The sequence below is a fragment of the Rhinatrema bivittatum genome, chromosome 6 (genome assembly GCF_901001135.1).
Source record: "Rhinatrema bivittatum chromosome 6, aRhiBiv1.1, whole genome shotgun sequence".
Classification (NCBI taxonomy): Eukaryota; Metazoa; Chordata; class Amphibia; order Gymnophiona; family Rhinatrematidae; genus Rhinatrema; species Rhinatrema bivittatum.
In genome coordinates, this window is record NC_042620.1 from 197,196,081 (window position 1) to 197,217,029 (window position 20,949).

At 43.8% G+C, this 20,949-nt stretch overlaps 1 protein-coding gene across 2 annotated transcripts in view; it reads left to right on the forward strand.

The window, feature by feature from the left end:
• The window catches only part of SGO2 (shugoshin 2), a 181,829-nt gene that overhangs the window by 139,354 nt on the left and 21,526 nt on the right, over window positions 1-20,949 (forward strand). For both annotated transcript variants that reach the window (XM_029606378.1, XM_029606379.1), the window contains one exon: window positions 4,813-7,059. In XM_029606378.1, the coding sequence (XP_029462238.1) occupies window positions 4,813-7,059 (2,247 nt within the window). The remainder of the gene's footprint in view (window positions 1-4,812; window positions 7,060-20,949) is intronic.

Consider the following 20,949-nt stretch of genomic DNA (forward strand, 5'->3'; position numbering starts at 1 on the left):
CAAGGAGGTAGGATAGAGAGAGATACATGCAACTATTCATCTTCAGGGCCTCCCAAAATCTGTTCTTGCTGTGAGTGTCAAGTGCACTGATTAGACTGGTGCATGTCCGGGGTGCAGAGTATTGACAGCACCAAGGCTTAGATGGCTGTGTCGACTGTGTCAAGATTCGATGCATTGACAGATGATAGTGCTGAGGCTCAATGCATCGATGCAGAGGCTTGGTGTGATGATGGCATTAGCATTGCTGATTGCACCACCTTCTCCGACACAGGATGCTTCTTTTTGTATGCCAATGAGCCCCCGTAAAGCATGCGTTGAGGGACTTACCCCTGTTCGCAATGCTTTCTTATGTTGTTTGACCCCTGAGCTGTGGTGGATCCGGGAACTGGTGTCTAAGTTGAGGGTTCTTTGGTCAAAGAGCTCCTGCTTAACTTAAGAACATAAGAACATAAGAAAATGCCATACTGGGTCAGACCAAGGGTCCATCAAGCCCAGCATCCTGTTTCCAACAGTGGCCAATCCAGGCCATAAGAACCTGGCAAGTACCCAAAAACTAAGTCTATTCCATGTAACCATTGCTAATGGCAGTGGCTATTCTCTAAGTGAACTTAATAGCAGGTAATGGACTTCTCCTCCAAGAACTTATCCAATCCTTTTTTAAACACAGCTATACTAACTGCACGAACCACATTCTCTGGCAACAAATTCCAGAGTTTAATTGTGCGTTGAGTAAAAAAGAGCTTTCTCCGATTAGTTTTAAATGTGCCCCATGCTAACTTCATGGAGTGTTCCCCTAGTCTTTCTACTATCCGAAAGAGTAAACAACCGATTCACATCTACCCGTTCTAGACCTCTCATGATTTTAAACACCTCTATCATATCCCCCCTCAGTCGTCTCTTCTCCAAGCCGAAAAGTCCCTTGGCAAAGAAGTCAGTCCTCCACTTTGAGAGGAGGAACTGACCTGTAAGGTTCCACCATCTTCTAAGGACTAATTCCTATGGGACCTTGGTAACACCCAGCCACACTCATAGTGATTGGCTGAATCATGATCTGGCCCAGGTATCTAACTAATATGGTGGCTGTTGGTGAGGGACATCTGTGGCTACATGCACAGTCCTTTAATACACTGAAGGTGGCTTTCTTGGAGCCGGACATGATTTCTTTTCCTAGCAGCACTGAAAAGTGCTGTTGAAGGGCTGCAGAGAAAGTGAGGCAACTCAAAGCAAGTTTGAAGTGAAGAAGTACAAATTCTCCAAGGACCAGCAGGATGGTAGTCCTCACATGTGGGAGGCATCATCCGATGGAGCCTGGCATGGAAAATGTTTGTCAAAGTTTCTAGAAACTTTGACTGGCAGACTGAGCATACCCAGCCTGCCGCTATCCGTGTGTCCACGCAAGGTCCCCCTTCGGTCTCTTCTTTTCCGCAGTGCAGTAGCCTCGCAGTTGTGGAGCTCCAACTCCTTCAAATTGTTTGAAACTTTTTTGAGCGGTTTTTTCCTCGTCTGGTCCCCCTTCGCGGTTGGTTCCTTCCATTCCGGTAGGTACCCTTGTTTTTCAGCTTTTTGTTGTCAGTCTTCGCGATCGATTCCCAACAGTTGCACCGTGGTGCCTGTTGGCCATCGACTGCACGCCAGCCTCGTTTTCGATGGTGTCTCCAGTGCCCGCAGACCATGTCCATCACAGATCCGCACGAGGTCTTTATCCTTTGCCTGGGGGCCTCACACGACAACGTGGGTGCCGTTTCTGTGACCAAATGATGCCCAAAAGGCGTCAGGCGTGCCTTGATAAGATGGAGAAGCTTTTTGGGACTTCGAAATCGTCCACTCCTACTTCGGTGTCCTCAACGTCCAAGGATCGCGGGGAACAGTCTCCATCTCTTCCCCTGGCGATCCCACTATCCAGCACCCCTAAGGATCGGGGCGAGGGAGATTGATCCTCAGTGGTCTCTCCCCTCCCACAGACCTCGGGGTCGTCATCATCCTCTGTGCCAGGGAAAGACTGGGCCGAGTGCCGGAAGTCCAGAAAGCATAGATACCGGTCACTATCTCAACACTGTTCCGGAGCGGCATCAGCAGCTGCTGAGCCGTTATCAAAGCAGCACCAGCCACTGGATGCCCCATCCTCCAGTGCCCCCAGTAGCCCAAAGCATTCCCCACAGACTACAGTGCAGGGTGCTATGCCATCTCGAGAACCTGTCCATCAGTCCTGACCACTCAGGACTTCCAGGAGGAGCTGGATTGCAGGGTGCAGTCTATGGTGCTGAAAGCGCTCCAGAACATTGAGTTTCCGGCAGCATCGGCCCCCATACCAGAGCCCAAGCCTCCGCCATCGATGCTCACACACCTGCTAAAGCATCTGGACGTCCTTAACACCCTACCAACGCAACTGGTGCCTAAGAGGCCTTCGATGCCTCCTCAGCCACAGTCACCCTCCACCAGAGTGATCTCGATTCCTCCGAGGAGGATGAGGTCTCAGGGAAGCAGGCAACCTTGCCAGCGGTTCCCCAAGCCACCGCCAGTTCCTCCTGGCTTTCCATAGTCAATACCCCCTCTATGGCGGGGGTTCCCTCTATGCCCTCACAGTCTCTGGTGCCCAGGCCCCAGTGAGAAGGAGGGTCCTTAAGACCCATGGGGTGATGACTCTTCTGACTCATCCTCTGAGTTCTCAGACGACCCCCTCTTGGAGCTCCCACCCCCCGGAGGAGCGGCATCTGTCTCCACCTGAAGACCTGTCATTTGCGAGCATTGTAAGGGCTATGGCAGAAGCCATCCCCCTTCCAGCTCCTTTCGGAGGAGGATAACCCACCATAAGATGCTGGAAGTTCTCTAGTTCATCGATGCTCCCAAGGAAATTGTGGCAGTACCTATCCATGACATTTTCAAGGAGCTCCTCCTCCATATGTGGGAACACCCAGTATCTGTGTCCCCGATCAACAGGAAGGCCGATGCCACCTATCTATGGTGCAGCAGTCCGTGGGCTTTGAAAGAAGGCACCTCCCCCACCAGTCGGCGGTCATGGAGTCAGCTATGAAGAAGGCGAGACATTCCCGGATGCACGCTTCTGTTCCTCCAGGGCGTGAACACCGGGAACTTGATGGTATAGGGAGGAAAATGTTTCAGAGTGCCATGTTGATGGCCCACATTGCTGCCTACCAGCTGTATATGACCCAATACAACAGCAATCCGTGGAAACAATTCCAGGATTTTGCGGAGGGCCTTCCCCAGCAGCAGCAGGAATCTTTTGCAGCCATTGCCGTGTTGGGCCTTGAAGTGGGTAAGCACAAGGTGAGGTCCACCTATGACATGTTGGAGACCGCAGCCCGCCTGGCTGCTGGAGGCATTGGCACCAGACGGCTGGCATGGCTCCGAGCCTCCGGACTCTGGCTAGCGTTTCAAGACAGGCTCGCAGATCTCCCCTGTACAGGCGAAAACCTGTTTGGGGACAAAGTGAAGGAGACCATGGCACAGCTGAAAGATCAGCATGATATTCTTCAGCAACTCTCCGCCAGCCCCTCAGAAGGCCCTTCTTCTTCCAGGAAGACCTCCAGGACTAGGGGGCACTCCAAGAAGTTAAAATGTAGCACATTTAAAACTAATGTGAAAAAGTTGTTTTTCACTCAATGCACAATTAAACTCTGGAATTTGTTGCCAGGGGATGTGGTTAGTGCAGTTAGTGTAGCTGGGTTTTAAAAAGGTTTGGGTAAGTTCTTGGAGGAGATGTCTATTACCTGCTATTAATCAAGTTGACTTAGAAAATAGCCACTGCTATTACTAGCATCAGTAGCATGAGACAGACTTAGTTTTTGGGTACTTGCCAGGTTCTTATGGCCTGGATTGGCCACTGTTGGAAACAGGATGCTGGACTTGATGGACTCTTGGTCTGACCCAGTATGGCATGTTCTTGTGTTCTTAAGCATCTTTGAGGTTCTTAGTGCTGAAAATTGGTGTCTTTCTTGACCTAACTCCATCCCCATTGCCACTCATATTTTTTGGCAATTAAATTTAAAGCATAGTGAATCTAGGCTCCTAAATTTCGGTGCTCTGCCCTAGTTAATTTTCAAAGGGCCTAGTTTAGGTGTCTAAATCCCAAAGTTAAGATAAACCCTTTGAAAATTCACACCCAAATCTTATTTTAGCTCATATGGTGTCTCTTATGAAGGGAATATGTTATGAATTTTCTGCCTTAATACCTATTTTTATAAATAGACTGATCATGCTATGCAGAACATGAAAAATGCTAAACTGCATTCATTGAAGATGAACAAGCAAGGTCCCATGAAGTTTGCCTTTCTTTCTTATTCTTCTACTGTGATGAAATTTCTACATGTTTGTTTAGGTTGCTGGTTCTGATTTGTTAGGAAAATTGTAAATTTATGCTTATATTCTATTCTTTCCATTATTGTTCAATGGAGATTATAGACTGCCTACACAGTAAAATACTTAACTTTCAAATAAAACTAGTACACATTTCATTCCAAATATGGACTCAAATCCTAAATTCCCTAAATAATTTTAGTAGTAGAAAGGGTAAACAAGCAGGTTGTAGGTGATATATTTTTATTGTACTAACTAAATACATCTGTGATTAGCTTTCAAAAGTTATCCTATTTTCATCAGATTGGTGAAGAAACTAGTTAGTGGGTTTTAAATAGTCATCTATGTATATTAGTAGTGCAAAATCCAGTATCTGAAATGAGCAAAGAATGTTTCTCTATAGTTATTACCATGTAGACATTACCATGTTTATAATCATATAAGGGTGTTAAATAATTCTATTAAGAGTTCTAAATACAACCTATTTTTCTGTTTCAGAAAGTTTATGTATGGAACAAAGTTTAAACAATGACTTGTCTAACATCCAGCCATCAGGGAAGGGCGAAGAAATAAGATCATGTGATATTAATTCAGATTTTCACAATTATGTAACACAAAGGAAAAAAGGTTCGACATCTAGGTCAAGCAGTCGGTCTATTACAGTGGATTCCAACCAAGATGAACATTCACTTAAGACATTACAATCAAGAGCAAGTAAAGACAATAACTATGAGCAAGCACATGGGCAGACTGAAGATTGTTGTACTTTGGATGTAGTTTATCAGCATGATGCTGACTTTAAATCTTCCTTGCTGGAAAAAGTTCAACCAGACCATCATAAACACCTGCAGCCTGAAGAAACGATATATGATGCTGAAATGGATTTAACAGCTAGTGAACCTAGCACAATAGTTACAGTGGCATCAAAGGCCAAAACTAAAAGTGGCAAAAAAGCCCAAACTGGTGAAACATCAAAATGTGATGGAACAGCTCTGAGGAAAGTGAAACACTCAACCTCTGACAAGAAGAGTCGTGAAAAGACTAAAACAAATCTGAAAAAAGAATCTGATTTTCATATAGAAGACAACCGTAGTCTTGAAATAAAATCTAAGCCTAAAGATACAAGTGCTAATGAATCAGAAGTTCAGAATTTGTCGCTAACTGACAGTTTAACCCGGGTAGACTTAACATTAAGAAAAGTCCATGAACAAAATATAGAACATGCAGAATATAGTTATGGAGTGAGAGACTGCAGAAGAACATATGTTAGTGTAGTAAATCCAGTTAAACAAGAGCAATATGATTGTTTCAAGGGGCAACCAACAAAAGATTCAGTAGTTAACCATCATCAAAATGTGGATGATTCATCCGAAAATTCAGGTTTATCAAATTATGATGTCCCATCAAATAGTTACAATTTTCAAAGTTTGCCTTGCAGCAAAACCTCTAAAATCCCATTGCTTGAAAACTTACAGGAGGATACTTACAATATAATTGAAAAGAAAAATAAAAAGTTAAAAGAAAACAAGCAGATCTCTAAAATTACTTTAAAATCAAGAAACTTAGTAGATAGTACAGAAAATATGCTAAATTCAGAAAGCTTTAAAAAGCCTGACATAAACGCATATAACTCTGAGTGCCTGAATAAACAAGAGAGTAAAATTGGATGCACTCGTTCCAGTGAGAATGAGCTTTGCATTCAGAAGGTTGCATATGATCAAGATTTAGAAAAGAAGCAGCCCTCGTTGGTCAACATTGACAATCTATCTGCAAAACATCAGCAAGGTACTTACTTTGTAGATGCTTCAGTCTTCTCTGGAGAACCTGTTTTGGATCCTAATTTTGTATATGAACCAGACCCCATTTTGAATCCACAAACTATAGTACCAGCTTTGAAAGATAGCATTCCAAAACCTAAAAGGGGAACTTACTTTGTACGTGCACCAAGCCTTTCTATGGAACCTGTTTTGAAAAGTGAATTTGCCAAAGCTAAAAGGGGAACTTATTTTGTACATGCACCAAAGCTTATGGTGGACCCAGTTATTGAAGCTTCTTTGGAAGGGGATGTTGGAAAATCTAAAAGAACTAATTTTGTTTGTGCTTCAGATCCCCAAATACCTCTGGTTTCTGTAGACCCAGTTTTGGAACACAGTGAAAGTGCACATGATGAGCTGCTTCAAAACAAGAACATGGAAGTTGTAAAAGTACTCCCTACTACTGAGGACAAACTATCAAGAGCCAAAAGTATAGATGAACAGGCTAGCTGCTCTTTAAATAAGACAGTTGAACAAACTGAGCACAATGTAAAGTTGCTGAAGAAAAGCTGGACTTCCAAAACAAGAAAAACAAAGACTCTTGTTCCTCCTGAAAAATGTACAGATAATAGTCAAAAATATAAAGAGACTGATCAGGATAATTCAGATAAATCTGTGCTGTATATACAAAATCATAACAGCGTTTTGAGCAATGTAGTAGTGAAGACTGAGCCCACTGAATCTGAATATTTTGATATGGAACATGCAGACATTCTTGAACCATCAGCTATGCCTGGTAATAAGTCACCCTCTAATATGATAAAGAATTTAATGGAGAGTATGACAGTCTTACATCATAAAAACGTAGACCCCTCTGCTATGTTGATGAGCTTAACTATTGCTAAGGAACAAGAACATCATGGAAGGGAGTTGAAGAAAGTGGACTCTCTCACTAAGGATCTCATTCAGATGGCAAATACTCCAGGAACAAGTAAGTAATAGGAATACAAGAAATTGTCATATGTGTCTTTGCATTGAAGGTTTATTAATCTTTCACAGTCAAGGTGGTTTGCAACCTTTTGTCCCATGGAAATTCTTTGCTCAATAACTTGCTGGCAGACTGGATGGACCATTTGTTTTTTGTCTGCTGTCATTACTATGTTAAAAACTTTCTATCCACAATTTATTCCTTCATGGCCAACTGTGTACTTAATTGAGCATATGCTACACATTTTTTTAAAACTAGGTAAAATGATGAGGTCAGAACAGGATATGTCCTTCTCTGTTAACTTATTTCTTTTGAACAGTAATTGATCTCATATTTGAATCATTTGATAGCTATTACTTGGTGTTTGCTGAAATATCTGCATCTTGAAAGAGGGTGATTCTCCTTTATTCTTCCAGACCACATTAAGAACATAAGAACTTGCCATGCTGGGTCAGTCCAAAGGTCCATCAAGCCCAGCATCCTGTTTCCAACAGAGGCCAAACCAGGCCACAAGAACCTGGCAATTACCCAAACGCTAAGAAGATCCCATACTACTGATGCAATTAATAGCAGTGGCTATTCCCTAAGTAAACTTGATTAATAGCAGTTAATGGACTTTTCCTCCAAGAACGTATCCAAACCTTTTTTGAACCCAGCTACACTAACTGCACTAACCACATCCTCTGGCAACAAATTCCAGAGCTTTATTGTGCGTTGAGTAAAAAAGAATTTTCTCCAATTAGTCTTAAATATGCTACTTGCTAACTTCATGGAAATTTGTATTATAAAGCCTATCAAAACTTGCTGCTTTATGCCACAGCAGCATTCTGTTCATTTTCTACAAAGATTTTCTTAGCATTCAGACAGGTGGATCCATAAATAGTGGGATATGCGCCTCTACCAGCAGATGGAGATGGAGTAAAGCTGATGCCACTACATGGACATCAACCTGCCAGTATTCTCCATCTCCAGCAGATGGTGGACATGCATCTCCTTACTAGGTATTGCTTAAAGTTTTAAAAGGAGAAAAGAAGGAAACTTATTCCCCCCTCTCTCCTGTGGTGATAGCTTATGGTCCCTCCCTCAGTCGAGAATTCCTGAGGTGATATCTTTGGATCCCTCCCTCAGATGAGTGCCTTGCTCCAGTAGCTGGTTTTCAGCCACTGTGGACTTAGCTGGTTAAAAAAAAAAATGTTGTAGGGATTCCTCCGGTCTCAGTGCTCGGCACACCGATCAGACGTTCGTTTCCACCTCCAGGGGAGCTTAGGGGACATGGGCAGCCTGACGGATTGAGCAGGCTTTTGGCTAGGCCCTGCTCTCAAGCTTTTCTTGTTCGCCGCATGGTCTGCCATGGCGGCATTTCATGCGGTTTTTTTTTCTGCGCGTTAGGATACCCTGTTCAGTTTCATCAGTTCGTGCTAGTGCATCGAGTGGTGCTTCCAGTTATGCGCCTAGTTGGGCATCCAATTGGTCAGGGGCATTTTTCTGGGCGTTTACTTGCAAGCACTCATCTAAGCGCACAATCTGAGCAACCTCATGGGAGCTCAGTTTTTGGACGCTTATCGAGGCACAGTGTTGAGTGCCTACATTTTTGGGCACCTAGTTTTTTGCAGCACGAATATAGCTGGACACATACTTCTCAGATGCCTGTTAGAACATACTGACAGACTAATGGTGCCTATAGCAAAGAAACCTAAGTGCCTTACCCTCTGTGCTGCTTGTCATATTCGGGCATCTGAGCCTGATGTTCTCTGACTTGTCAGCACTACTTGAGGCTCAGGGGGAATTGCCTTGGTCAGATTTTACTAAGCCTAGTTCTTCCCAGCCTGATGCGGGACTGGGAAAAGAGCTGCCAGAAGGATCGCCTGACTTTGGAGCTCCCCTAACTGGTTCGTCAGCAGGGGAACATAGTTAAGTGGGCACAGGACAGATGCTCCCTGTTTTTGGCATGGATCCCTCTGCCTTTCCTTGTGTAGAATTTTTTCAAGGATGGCTGGGCCAAAGACTGCAGATCTTAACAGGTCAGGGTCGCAGGCAGCAACAACCAGCATGCCTGGTGCCGCGGGTAAGAGTTGAAATATGCCTAGATCTGCGACCTGTCTTCCTGATAGATGGCACGGATGATGAAGCTGATCCTTACATCTGTGGAGAATGGGGAAATTCCTCTGGAACTGGAGCCGAATAGAACTATGTTGTGGTTCTTGCATAGAGATGAGTTACCGGCTCAAATTTCTCAGACATTGAAGATGCTTGGAGTACCTGGGGATGAATCATATCTGAGCCAAAGATCATCCCATTTTGATTATTTTGTGTAAAGCCTCATGTTTTTTCCCTATTATGGAGGCAATTCAAGAATTAATTGATCCTGAATGGGGCGCCCTGGAAGTTAATTTCAAAGGGGGACAAGTCTTGGAAGGACTGTACCCCCTGGATCTGGGTGTGGATTCACTTGTGTGTGCCATTACCAAGTAGATGACTATTCCCATAGAAGAGGGAACGGTCTTGAAGGATGCACAGAATAGGAGAATTGAGGCTATCCTTAAGCAGGCCTTTGAAGCAATGACAATGAATTTGCAGATAGCTTGTGTTCCCTGGTGGCTCGCTCTTGTTGATTTCTCTCTCAGGAAGTCAATTAATCTGGTGTAAATTCCAGGGCAGTGTTGGAACCAGCAGCCGCCTTTTTGGCAGATGCAGACTGCAATTTAGTCTGCACTTCAGCCAGAGGGGTGGCTTCGGTAATGGAGGCCAGGCGTCAGTTATGGCTGAGAAATTGGTTGGCTGATTCAACCTCCAAATATAACCTTACAAAGTTGCCTTTAAAGACTTACTCTTGTTTGGGAGCAAGCTGGAGAAAATGGCCAATAAGTGGTGAGAGCCCCAGGTTTCTCGGTTGCCAGAGGATAAGAAACAGATACCACATTCTTTCAGCATGAGAGGTCGTAATAGGTGATACAAACATTTTTGACCCTCAGAGGAATGGCCTTTCAGAGGGCTCGACATTTGGGTTTTTCTGTTCTTTCATCCCAGGTTGTCCAGACGGGGGTGCAAGCTCAGGTAGTGGAGCCCCCCCTCCCCCGAGCCTCCCAATTGAAGGTGGGCTTTTAAAAATTGCTATGATATATGCTATTCAATTGTCAGTAGCTTTTATTTATGTAATTACTCAACCACATAAATGGACTTTTGAAAATTGCTACAATATAATGCTACTTCTATGTCCATAAATTCTTTCTATAAGTAAAGAATCACCTGAGCTAAAAGATTCTAAATTATCCCCGACTACTGAAAAGCAGAATGTTAATACAAACAAAAAACACACTTTTTAAATGTTTGTATGCTAATAGCAGAAGTCTAAGAAGTAAGATGGGGAATTAGTGTATAGCAGTGAATGATGACATAGATTTAATTGGCATCTCAGAGACATGGTGGAAGAAGGATAACCAATGGGATAGTGCTATACCAGACTACAAATTATATCGCAATGATAGAGAGGAACAACCTTGTGGCAAGGTGGCACTTTATGGCCAGGGTGATATAGAGTCCAACAGGATAAAGATCCTGCAAGAGACTAAATACACAATCGAAACTTTATGGGTAGAAATCTCTTGTGTGTTGGGGAAGAGTATAGTGACAGGAGTTTACTGGCCAAAATGATGAGATGGACAGTAAAATGCTAAGAGAAATTAGGGAAGCTGACCAGTTTGGTAGTGCAGTTAATTGGAGATTTCAATTACCCACAAAACGCTGGTGCAGGATAAATGTTAAATCACCATTCAGTGATGCACTTTAATAGATTCCAAGAAAGCTAAGTATGAGGGTTCATAACGGCAACTCCGTAGATTCAAAATCAACCATGTAATAAGAGGTCCCCAGACACGGACCCGTGTTTCGCCAGGCTGCGTCGGGGGGGACCAAGGGTACAGTCAAATCTAAAAGTGTAAACAAAAGTCTATATTAGAATGGTGAAAGAGTGGCTACATTGTACAACCGTAACAAACATGTACATACCTTTAAATAAGTACCCGGAGCGCGCAGGCTCGCTCAGGTGACAGCTATTTAAACGTATAAAAATGGCGCGAACGCGACAACTCACGCGAGAGCTGTCAAGATAACAGGTGTAAGCCGATCCGTCCCGTCCCCATGACAAGCTAGTAAAACAGATTCCATTCAATCTCTTTATTAAGGCCTTGGGGAACCACGGTATTGAGGATAAAAATCCACTTCTGCTCACGACGCCCGAGGAGCATTGAGAAGTCACCACCCCGAACAGGGCGGGGGACCACTTCAATGACCGTAAAGCTAAAGTCAGAAATGGAGTGGCCGCAGTCAATCCAATGAGAGACCAAAGGTTCATCTACTCTATGCAGGCGAATATTCGAACAATGTTCAATCATGCGAGTTTTTAGCATACGTGTTGTTTTGCCTACATAGAGTAGAGGACACGGGCATCTCACTATATAGACCACGCCTTTAGTAAGACAGTCAGAGGGCGAACGTAATTTAAACAATCGCCCGGTGGTAGGATGTGTGAACCCAGTCATTTGCTCAGTGTGGCTACACATAGTGCAATGTCCACATGGGCCATGTACCCCCGGACCATCAAATGATATAGGAGAAGAGGCAGAGTGTACCAGTCTATCCCTTAAGTTTCTACCACGCTTATATGTAAAACGGAGGGGACTGTGAAGAAGATCTGTCAACGCTAAAGCAGCCCAATGCCGTCTGATCATGGATGCAATAGTACTCCCCATAATCGAGAAAGGAAGTATACAATTATTGGACTCATCTGGAGAGCTGGCCCCCGAACTAAATAGCCAATCACGGTCAGCATACAGAGCCCGTTTGTAAGCTCTCTTGATCACCCTATACGGGTAGCCACGCTCCAAAAAACGACTGAACATGGTACGAGCTTGTATCATGTACTCAGACCGAGTGGAACACAAACGGCGGAGCCGTAAAAACTGTCCCGTCGGGATGTTATCGCGCAAGGGACGGGGATGACAACTCTGATATTGTAGGAGTGTATTGCGATCAGTGTCCTTGCGGTATAGTGTAGTCACAAATCCTTGTGCCTCTACAGTAATCATGATATCCAAAAACGCAATAGAACTCGGGTGTATGTTAAAGTTAAACTGAATATGTGAACTTAAAGAATTTAACCAAGGGGTTAAAGGAGCACTTATGGAAATTAAGGTCATTGCAGAAAGACTAAACAAATTTTTTGCTTCAGTGTTTACTAAAGAGGATATTGGGGAGATACCCGTTCTGGAGATGGGTTTTAAGAGTGTGATGCAGTTGAACTGAACCAAATTATGGTGAACCTGGAAGATATAGTAGGCCATATTGAAAAACTGAAGAGTAGTAAATCACCTGGACCAGATGGTATATACTCCAGGGTTCCGAAAAAAAAATAAAAAATGAAATGTCAGACCTATTAGTATAAATTTGTTGCCTATCATTAAAATCGTCCATTGTACCCGAAGACTGGCAGGTGCCCAATGTAATCACGATATTTAAAAAGGGCTCCAGGAGAGATCCAAGAAACTATAGACCCGTGAGCCTGATTTCAGTGCTGGGAAAAATCGTGGAAACTGTTATAAAGAATAAAATAACAGAATATTCAGATAGACAGACATAGTTGAATGGGGCACAACCAGCATGGATTTACCCAAGGGTGTTGCACTCCTCCTGTGGCAGGAGCCACGGAAGGCACTTACCTGCACGGCTGGAGGCCGCAGAAGCTGTGGCCTTGCCTCGTTCCCGGTGCCGCAAACATACCGGTGCAGCAGGAGCCACGCCAGGGTTCCTGTCGTGGCACGGAGCTGCGCCTGTCTTTCCTACATGACCCGGAGGCCATCCCCAATGTCCTCGGTGCTCCACGGCCCAGGAGGGCCTCATCCTCGCCCTTGGCTACGGCTGGGGCTGCCTTCTGCTCCTTCTCCGGTGGCCAGATGCCGCCACGCCTCATCGGGACCTTCTCTGAGGCCCGGCTTCCTCCTGCTCCGGTCAGCGTTGTAGCGGCAGCATGGCCGCTGTCCAGGGTCCTGCCCCTTTTCCCTAAGGGGCGGGCCTGCGGCTTCTTCCTACTTTTAAAGGGACAGGGAGGTGTGGACCCACCTGGTAGCTCCTCCCAGGGAGTTACCCTCTCAGCATTACTTAAGGGCCCTTCCATCACTTCACTGTTGTCTTCGCATCTGCTCGGGTGCTCGTGGAGTTCTCCTCATCTCAGATGCCTGTTCCTGATTCTCCGTGATTCCAAAGATGTTCGTGAGTCCATTCCAGCGTGACGTCCGTGACTCCACTCCAGCCATGTCCATGACTCCACTCCAGACTTATCCAGCTGTCCCTTGATGGTTCCGTTCCCAGCAGTCTATAGATGTTCCATGTCCAGTTGTTCCTCAGATGTTCCAGTCCTTATGTCTCACCTCTGTCCTAATGCTCCAGGTCCTGTCTGACTCATGCCTCCGGAGGTTCCTGTTTTTAACGTTGAGGTTCCGATCCTCAAGTTCCCAAGTTCTAAGACTTTACCCTTCCGACTCCAGAGGACCCCAGGGGTCATGTTGCTCCTGTGCTAAGAGACTTCCCAAGCTCACCCCGCTCCGCTCATGGTCCGTGACCAGCCGTCCAGCTGTGTAGGGGGCAGTGTGGCCCGTGACTGTATAGGGTGCCTTGGGGTTCTTGCTCTATCCTCTTGTGTCTCTTCCAAGTCCTCGCCTGAGGCTTACTTCACAAACCCAGTCTTCCTAGCTCCGTCCAGCTCTGTTCTGGTGCCGCCCATTCTGCACAAACACCTCACCATGGGTGCGACTCATGTCCCGACCTGAGCCGTCCTGTGGCCCAAGGGCTCTGCTCACCTATGAGCTAAGTGATGTGTGCCGAGCCCGCGCCATAGGCTTCCGAAGGCTGCGCTCGCAACAAAGGGAAGTCTTGCCTCTCAAATCTCGTACATTTTAATGAAGGGATAAATAAACATGTGGACAAAGGTGAACCGTAGATGTGGTGTATTTGGATTTTCAGAAGAAGTTTGACAAAGTCCCTCATGAGAGGCTTCTAAGAAAAGTAAAAAGTCATGGGATAAGAGGCGATATCCTTTTGTGGATTGCAAACTGGTTAAAAGACAGGAAACAGTAGGATTAAATTGTCTGTTTTCACAGTGGAAAAAGGTCAACAGTGGCGTACCTCAGGGATCTGTACTTGGACTAGTGCTTTTTAATATATTTATAAATGATCTGGAAAGGGGCACGACAAGTGAGGTGATCGCATTTGCAGATGATGCTAAATTATGCAGAGTAGTTAAATCTCAAGCAGATTGTGATAAATTGCAGGAGCACCTTGTGAAACTGGAAGATTAGGTGTCCAAATGGCAGATGAAATTTAATGTGGACAAGTGCAAGGTGATGCATATAGGGAAAAATAACCCTTGCTATGGTTACATGTTGTTAGGTTCCACATTAGGAGTTACCACCCAGGAAAGAGATCTAGGCGTCATAGTGGATAATACATTGAAAACATCAGTTCAGTGTACTGTGGCGGTGAAAAAAGCAAACAGAATGTTAGGCATTATTAGGAAGGGAATGGCAAATAAAATGGTGGATGTCATAATGCTTCTCTATCACTCCGTGGTGAGACTACCTTGAATACTGTGTGGAGTTCTGGTTGCTGTATCTCAAAAAGATATATTTGCACTCGAGAAAGTACAGAGAAGGGTGACCAAAATGAGAGAAGGGATGGAACGGCGCCCCTATGAGGAAATGCTAAAGAGGTTAGGGCTGTTCAGCTTGGAGAAGAAATGGCTGAGGGGGGACATGATAGAGGTCTTTAAAATCATGAGAGGTCTAGAATGGGTAAATGTGAATCAGTTATTTATTCAAATAGAAGGACTAGGGGGACTCCATGAAGTTAGCAAGTAACACATTTAAAACTAATTGGAGAAAATTCTTTTTCACTAAATGCACAATTAAGCTCTGGAATTTGTTGCCAGAGGATGTGGTTAGTGTAGTTAGTGTAGCTTATCCATCTTTAACTTAGTTTTATCATGACAGGGTAATCTTGCATAATCACCCTATGTTCTGCCTAAGGTGGTGACTGCCTAAGGTGGTGACTGATTTCCATTGAAATCAGTCATTTGTGCTGCCAATATTCTTTCCCAAGCCCCATTTGCACCATGGTGAATGAGCATAGCACAATTTGGACTGCAAATGAGCATTAGCCTTCTTTCTGGAGTGGATAGAATCCCATAAACAGTCTACCCAACCTTTTATTTCTTTTGATAGGAATAGGTTGGGTGTTGCCATTGCCAAACAGACACTGTCCAATTGGCCAGCAGATTGCATCTCCTTCTGCTATGCACAGGCGGGAATGCATCTTGGGGGTCATGTCAAGGCTCATTCTGTCAGAGGCATGGAAGTATCTGTGTCCCACCTGCAAGCAGTTCCCATGGACGAGATTTGCAAGACTGAAACGTGGAGTTTTCTCCATACATTCACATCCTATTATTGTCTGGATAGGTATGGCCAATGCGACAGTAGGTTCGGCCTTCAGAATCTGTTTGAGGTGTAGAACCCAGCTCTCCTGCCTAGGGCCCATTCTTTGGGTTCAGGCTTTCTCCCCCGTCTGTTACCAACAGCACCATTCTGGTTGTGCCTGTTGGCACCTGGTTAGTGTCTATTGGTTGGATTTTGTGTTGGGGAGCAGCCTGTAGCTAGAGATTCACCTATGTGTGAGGACTACCATCCTCCTTGTTCTTGGAGAAAGCAGAGTTGCTTACCTGTAACAGATGTCCTACGAGGAGAGGAGGATGTTAATCCTCCTGAAACCCACCCGCCACACCGCGGTGTTGGGTTTTTCTTTTTCTTTTTTTCTTTTAATTAAAATTCTGTGGAACAAGACTGGAGAGGGCCTTAAGTTTTCCACATCGGGCTCCATCTGATGATGTCACCCATGTGTGAGGACTAACATCTTGGTGTCCTCCGAGAGCACTTGTTAATTGTGCTTACTGAATATTGATAGTTTCAGAGTGGGCAGCTATAGTGGTGCCGCCGTCACCAGGCCAGATAATAGGGAAAGGGGAGGGGGAGGCAGGGGGCAGGGTTCCCAAGAACGTGACAAGGTTACAAACTTTTGAGAAATTTAGCCATATTTGATACTGACAGTCAATCTGCCATACCTGTTGTTTTTTATTTATATTCTGACTATTGTGACACTTTGAAGCAGATTATTCAGATACTGTAGGTATTTCCCTGTTGTCAGAGGGCTTACAATCTAAAGGCTTCATTTACTAAGCATTTTTCCCAAAGACAGAAAATGGAAGAAAACCCTTAATAAATTAGACCCTACATTTGTACCTGAGGCAGTGGAAGGTGAAGACTTGCCCAAGATCAGAGTGCAGTGAGATTTGAACCCTGGATTCTCTGGTTCTCAGCCTGCTGATCTAAACATTTAGCTGCTCCTGCAAACTTTCCCCAGCATTTCAAATTACCAAGAGGGTTGGACAGGTTCCCCCCCACCCCCAATTCCCGACTCTCTTGATGATATGAAATGCTGGGGAAAGGGTTTGTAAGAGTAGTAGCTAAATGTGGCCCTTCTGAAAAAATTGAGGACCCCTGAGCTAGAAGGTCCCATTGACTTGATCTTTTGGCAATTACTGTTATAGAGTTGTCCAGCTTTCTGCTTCAGCTTGTCAACTTCTGTATCTTCTAGCACTATATGTGAGAAATCACTCTATTTGACCTAGAGACCAGATTTGAAGACCCAACTCCAGGTCTCTGGGATAGCATCTAGGATCTCCAGGTCCTAAAAATCTACTTATTTTATTTACCTTCCCAACCTAGCTGCCTCTTCCCTCCATGTAGGCTGAACACCCAATTGGGGCCCTAGGATGGCAGCTTTATTTACTGCTACTAATTCTGTGCCTCTGATAAATTCTGGCTAGCAGAATGATCCAATTAGCAGTTAGGCAGGGAAGCCTTTTCTCTGGCTCCTGCATAGACCATGAGGTAAAGAAGAGGAAAGAGCAAGTGTCGGGGGGCGGGGGGAGCGAGTGTTTGAATTGGGGAAGCGAGAGGGAAGAATAAGGATGAGAAGGGGGCAAGCAAGGGTAGGAAGAAAGAATGGAAGGATCAAGAGCAAGGGCAGGTGGGGTGTCCAAAAATGTGGGAGAGGAAAGTTTTTAAGAATAGAGATGGGCAGAGAGGATTGAACAAGGAGGAGGGGATTGAGACTATGGGGATGGGAGAAACCAGGGATGGTAAGAGTGGAGGAGAGGACACTGAGTGTGGTGGGGAGAGGAATCCAGGGTGATAATGGAGGAAAGAGATAAGGAACGGAGGCGTGTGTGCAGTAGAAAGGAGGGAATGGTAAGAGAGCAGATAGAAAGGGAAGAAAAAATGGTGACTAAGAGAAGAGTATATTAAAATAGCCAATGCTGAAGAAAAGATGGAGAGAATAAGAATAGGAAAGAAAAAGGAAGAACACCAGAGAGAGAGACAAAAAAATTGTCAAGGCCAAAGAATGAGAAGATGCCAAGCCAGAAACTCAGGTTGAAAACTTATTTTATCTGAATAAAATTAATTGGAAGAAAGTAGTTCCTGGAGGAGAGAGGAAGAGAAGCCTGCACAGCCTCCCCTTCTACCTCACCTCTGCTACTCAAGAGCTCCCAGATATGTCTAGCATCGAAGATGATCACTAGAGGTCAAAGGGATGTACCCATGGAGCAAACTGAGTAGGGTCAGTAACGGTGATTGACAATGACCTGAGCCTTAGATTCTGTTAGTTGCCTTTGTTTTTTATTTCTAGTTTACGCTTAATAAATCTTAAAAATAAGAATGACAATAGAGTCTCCCAATTGTTGAGGTAAAAAATAGACAAAATTGCAAACATGAAATGTTTTCGTAAATGGAAAATGAGAATCCAAAGTTCAGTATTTTTCTTTGTGGTATTCTCCACTCCTTTTCCCTTTGAATCTCTCGCTTTATTTTTTTTTTTTTTGTAAGTATTTCACAGTTTACTTTCATGTGCATTTCTTTGATGCTGGGAGCAACAAAATTGGTTTTGATATCTGAAGAAGATTAAAGCTCAGTAATATATTTTGGGATGTGCAGGGGTAAAATTTGTTTAACTTTTTTTTTTTTCAGTATTTTTTTGTGTGTGTTTTGGCTTGTTTGAAGCAAAATAAAAAAAAATACAGAAATAAAATGGGGCTTCCCTAGACCCCTTCACTCTCTCATCCCCTGCCAATAAGCTGGGGCTGAGCTAAGCCCTGACAGGATCTCCCTGAGCTGATCCGGGTCCTCCCCAGCCCCCCCACACCTACCCCACCCCTTCTGTGAGGTCTTCAGCAAAGAAAGGGGCAGAACTAATCCCCAGATATTCATGGCTTCACAATGGTGTCAGCTAGCCCAGAGAACACCACCACCGTTTTATGTGCAACAAAATGGCTCTGGGCTTAGGCCCAGTGGGCACCATTGTGGAGCTGGCATGGCAGGAGCAACTGGGGATTGCTCCTGTCACTTTCTACACCGAAGACCCTATCCAAAGGGGTAAGTGGGGGCTGGGAGAGGCTCCTGGCTTATGTGTGAGAGTGGGGGAGGCCCCAGCAACTTGGTTAGGGATCCAGGGAGGATCCAGGAATTCTAGCAGTGGATGGAAGTGGGGGACACGGAAAGCCCTTTTATTTTTTTCAAAGTGAACCGAAAATGGACTTTTTATCTTCTTGAAAAGCACATTTGTTTGAAATGAATGCACATATGTAATTTAATGAATGTAGGGAAAAACTTTGATTCTGATCCTGGCTATAAAACTGGTTTTAATATTTTACAAATTTAAAGAACTTTATTTCTTTAAAACAAGATCTTATACTGAAATTGTGTATATGGATAGTGTACAATTTATGATTTAAAATTGAAAATCTCTAAACAGCTGTTGAATATTGTTATATGGAATGGAAGTCCTGTTCAAAACCTTTTTTTTTTTTCCTTCCTGCTCATGGATGTTTCTATATTCAAACATAATCATGTCAAATGTTTACCTTTTACCTTCTGATATGTTTGGCTCCACAGTAACTTAGTTGCAAGAGGAAATGTATGCACCGTAACCCTGTCTGTAGAGCTGTGCTGTCATGTGAGCAGAAATGTCACAGATTTTATAGGAGTCTTTCTTTTAAGCTGGTAACATAAAGCTCTTTTTTACAGACTAAACAAAAAAAAAAAATCACAATGTCAAAAGCTGGAGGTGCCCAACAGATAATGACAGAGCAATACTGCTGCACCCCCTTTGTTAGAATGTAAAAACATTGTGCACATTTTCTTAGATGCATTACTGCTGAGAATTAATATTGATATAGTTTAAAGTTTGTAGATTTCATTTTTGTGATTTATGCATATGGCACTGGAATTTAGGCTACCCAATGGCAGTCCAAACCCATCCCACAGTATTATCTTTTAAGTTTTTGTTGTCTTTAGAACATGTTCACATGGGTGAGGTATTGGACAGAGGATGCTAACTTTTTCATTTACTTTTAGATTTTTAAAACAAATATTGAAAACATAGCAGTTTCATTTTTATTAATCAGAAACTGGGCACTTCTTAAATTCCGATTAAAAGCATGCATTTTAAATGAAACTGATCACCATATTTTATCCTATAGCTTCTGTGTTCGTATGCTCTTTTTGAGAGGGACTTCAAAATGTTTTCATTTAAAACTAGATATATTCTAATAGGAGCTTGTAAAGTAGACAGGAAAGCGAAAGCACAAATGGAAGAAAAAAGCTAAGACGTGTAAAATTTTCTTTATTTTTTTTTTAAAATATGTTGGTGGGAAGAAGTGCAAAAATGGAATTGTAAAACTGAAAGGTGCAGGAGGGGGAAATCTGTAGAGGCTGACAAAGAGCAAGCAGAATTGATTAACAAAAATTTCTGCTCAGTGTTCACTGAACAAGGGCTTGGAGTAGGACCATAAACTGCCATAGATAAGAATGGAAGTGAGTTGGACCACAAACAATTTTCAGAAAACTTTGTGAGAAGCTGGGAAAACTAAAAGTGGATAAAGTCTTGCGAACACACTGGATACAACCAAAAGTATTATGGGAACTCAGATCTTCTGGAGTTCTGTTGTCTGGTCTTTTCAACTAGTCAGGGATAGTTCCAAAGCATTGGGAAAAAAAACCTGAGGTGATTCCTCATCATAAAGTAGAAGTCTGAGAACTTATAGACCAATTAGTCTGATCGTGGTGATGAGTAAATTAATTGAATCATGCTAAAACAGAGGGTGGTGTAGTTTCTGGAATCCGCTGGATCACAGGATCTGAGGCAGCATGGTTTTACCAGAGATAGATCTTGACAGATGCTAAATGTAGTATACTTGGATATCAGCTAGGCTTCTGACAAGGTTCCACCTAGGTGATTTATAAACAGAGGTCCATGTTCAAATACTAGCCAGATAAATATATCCAGCTAGTTTAACCAGGATATTCAAAAGTGCAGTTGTGCTGCTGAATATACTCATAGTTGTTAGATCTGCTCTTGAACAGGTCTAAAATTAGTTGGATAACCTTATTTGGCTAGCTGAAATAGGTCCTCCTTATGCTCCCATCCCACAAACACTTAGCCAGCTAGCTACTTAGTTATCTGGCTAAGTGGTGGCCGCTGAATGTAACCAGATATTCAACCACCACCATTCGGCCAGATAAGTTGGAACTTGTCCAGTTAAGTGGCACTGAATATCGGGCCTGGAATGCCATAGGCATACCTGTAATCTCCAGATTTTGCCAGTAGATTCAGGGAATTTGCATCAATTGCTGGGTCTCTGGAGAAATATTAAAAAGCTCAAGCCATGCCCCCCCCCCCCCCTCCTCAGTAAGTTTGCAGCGAACAGGAGGGGAGAGGTAAGTCTGGAGTATA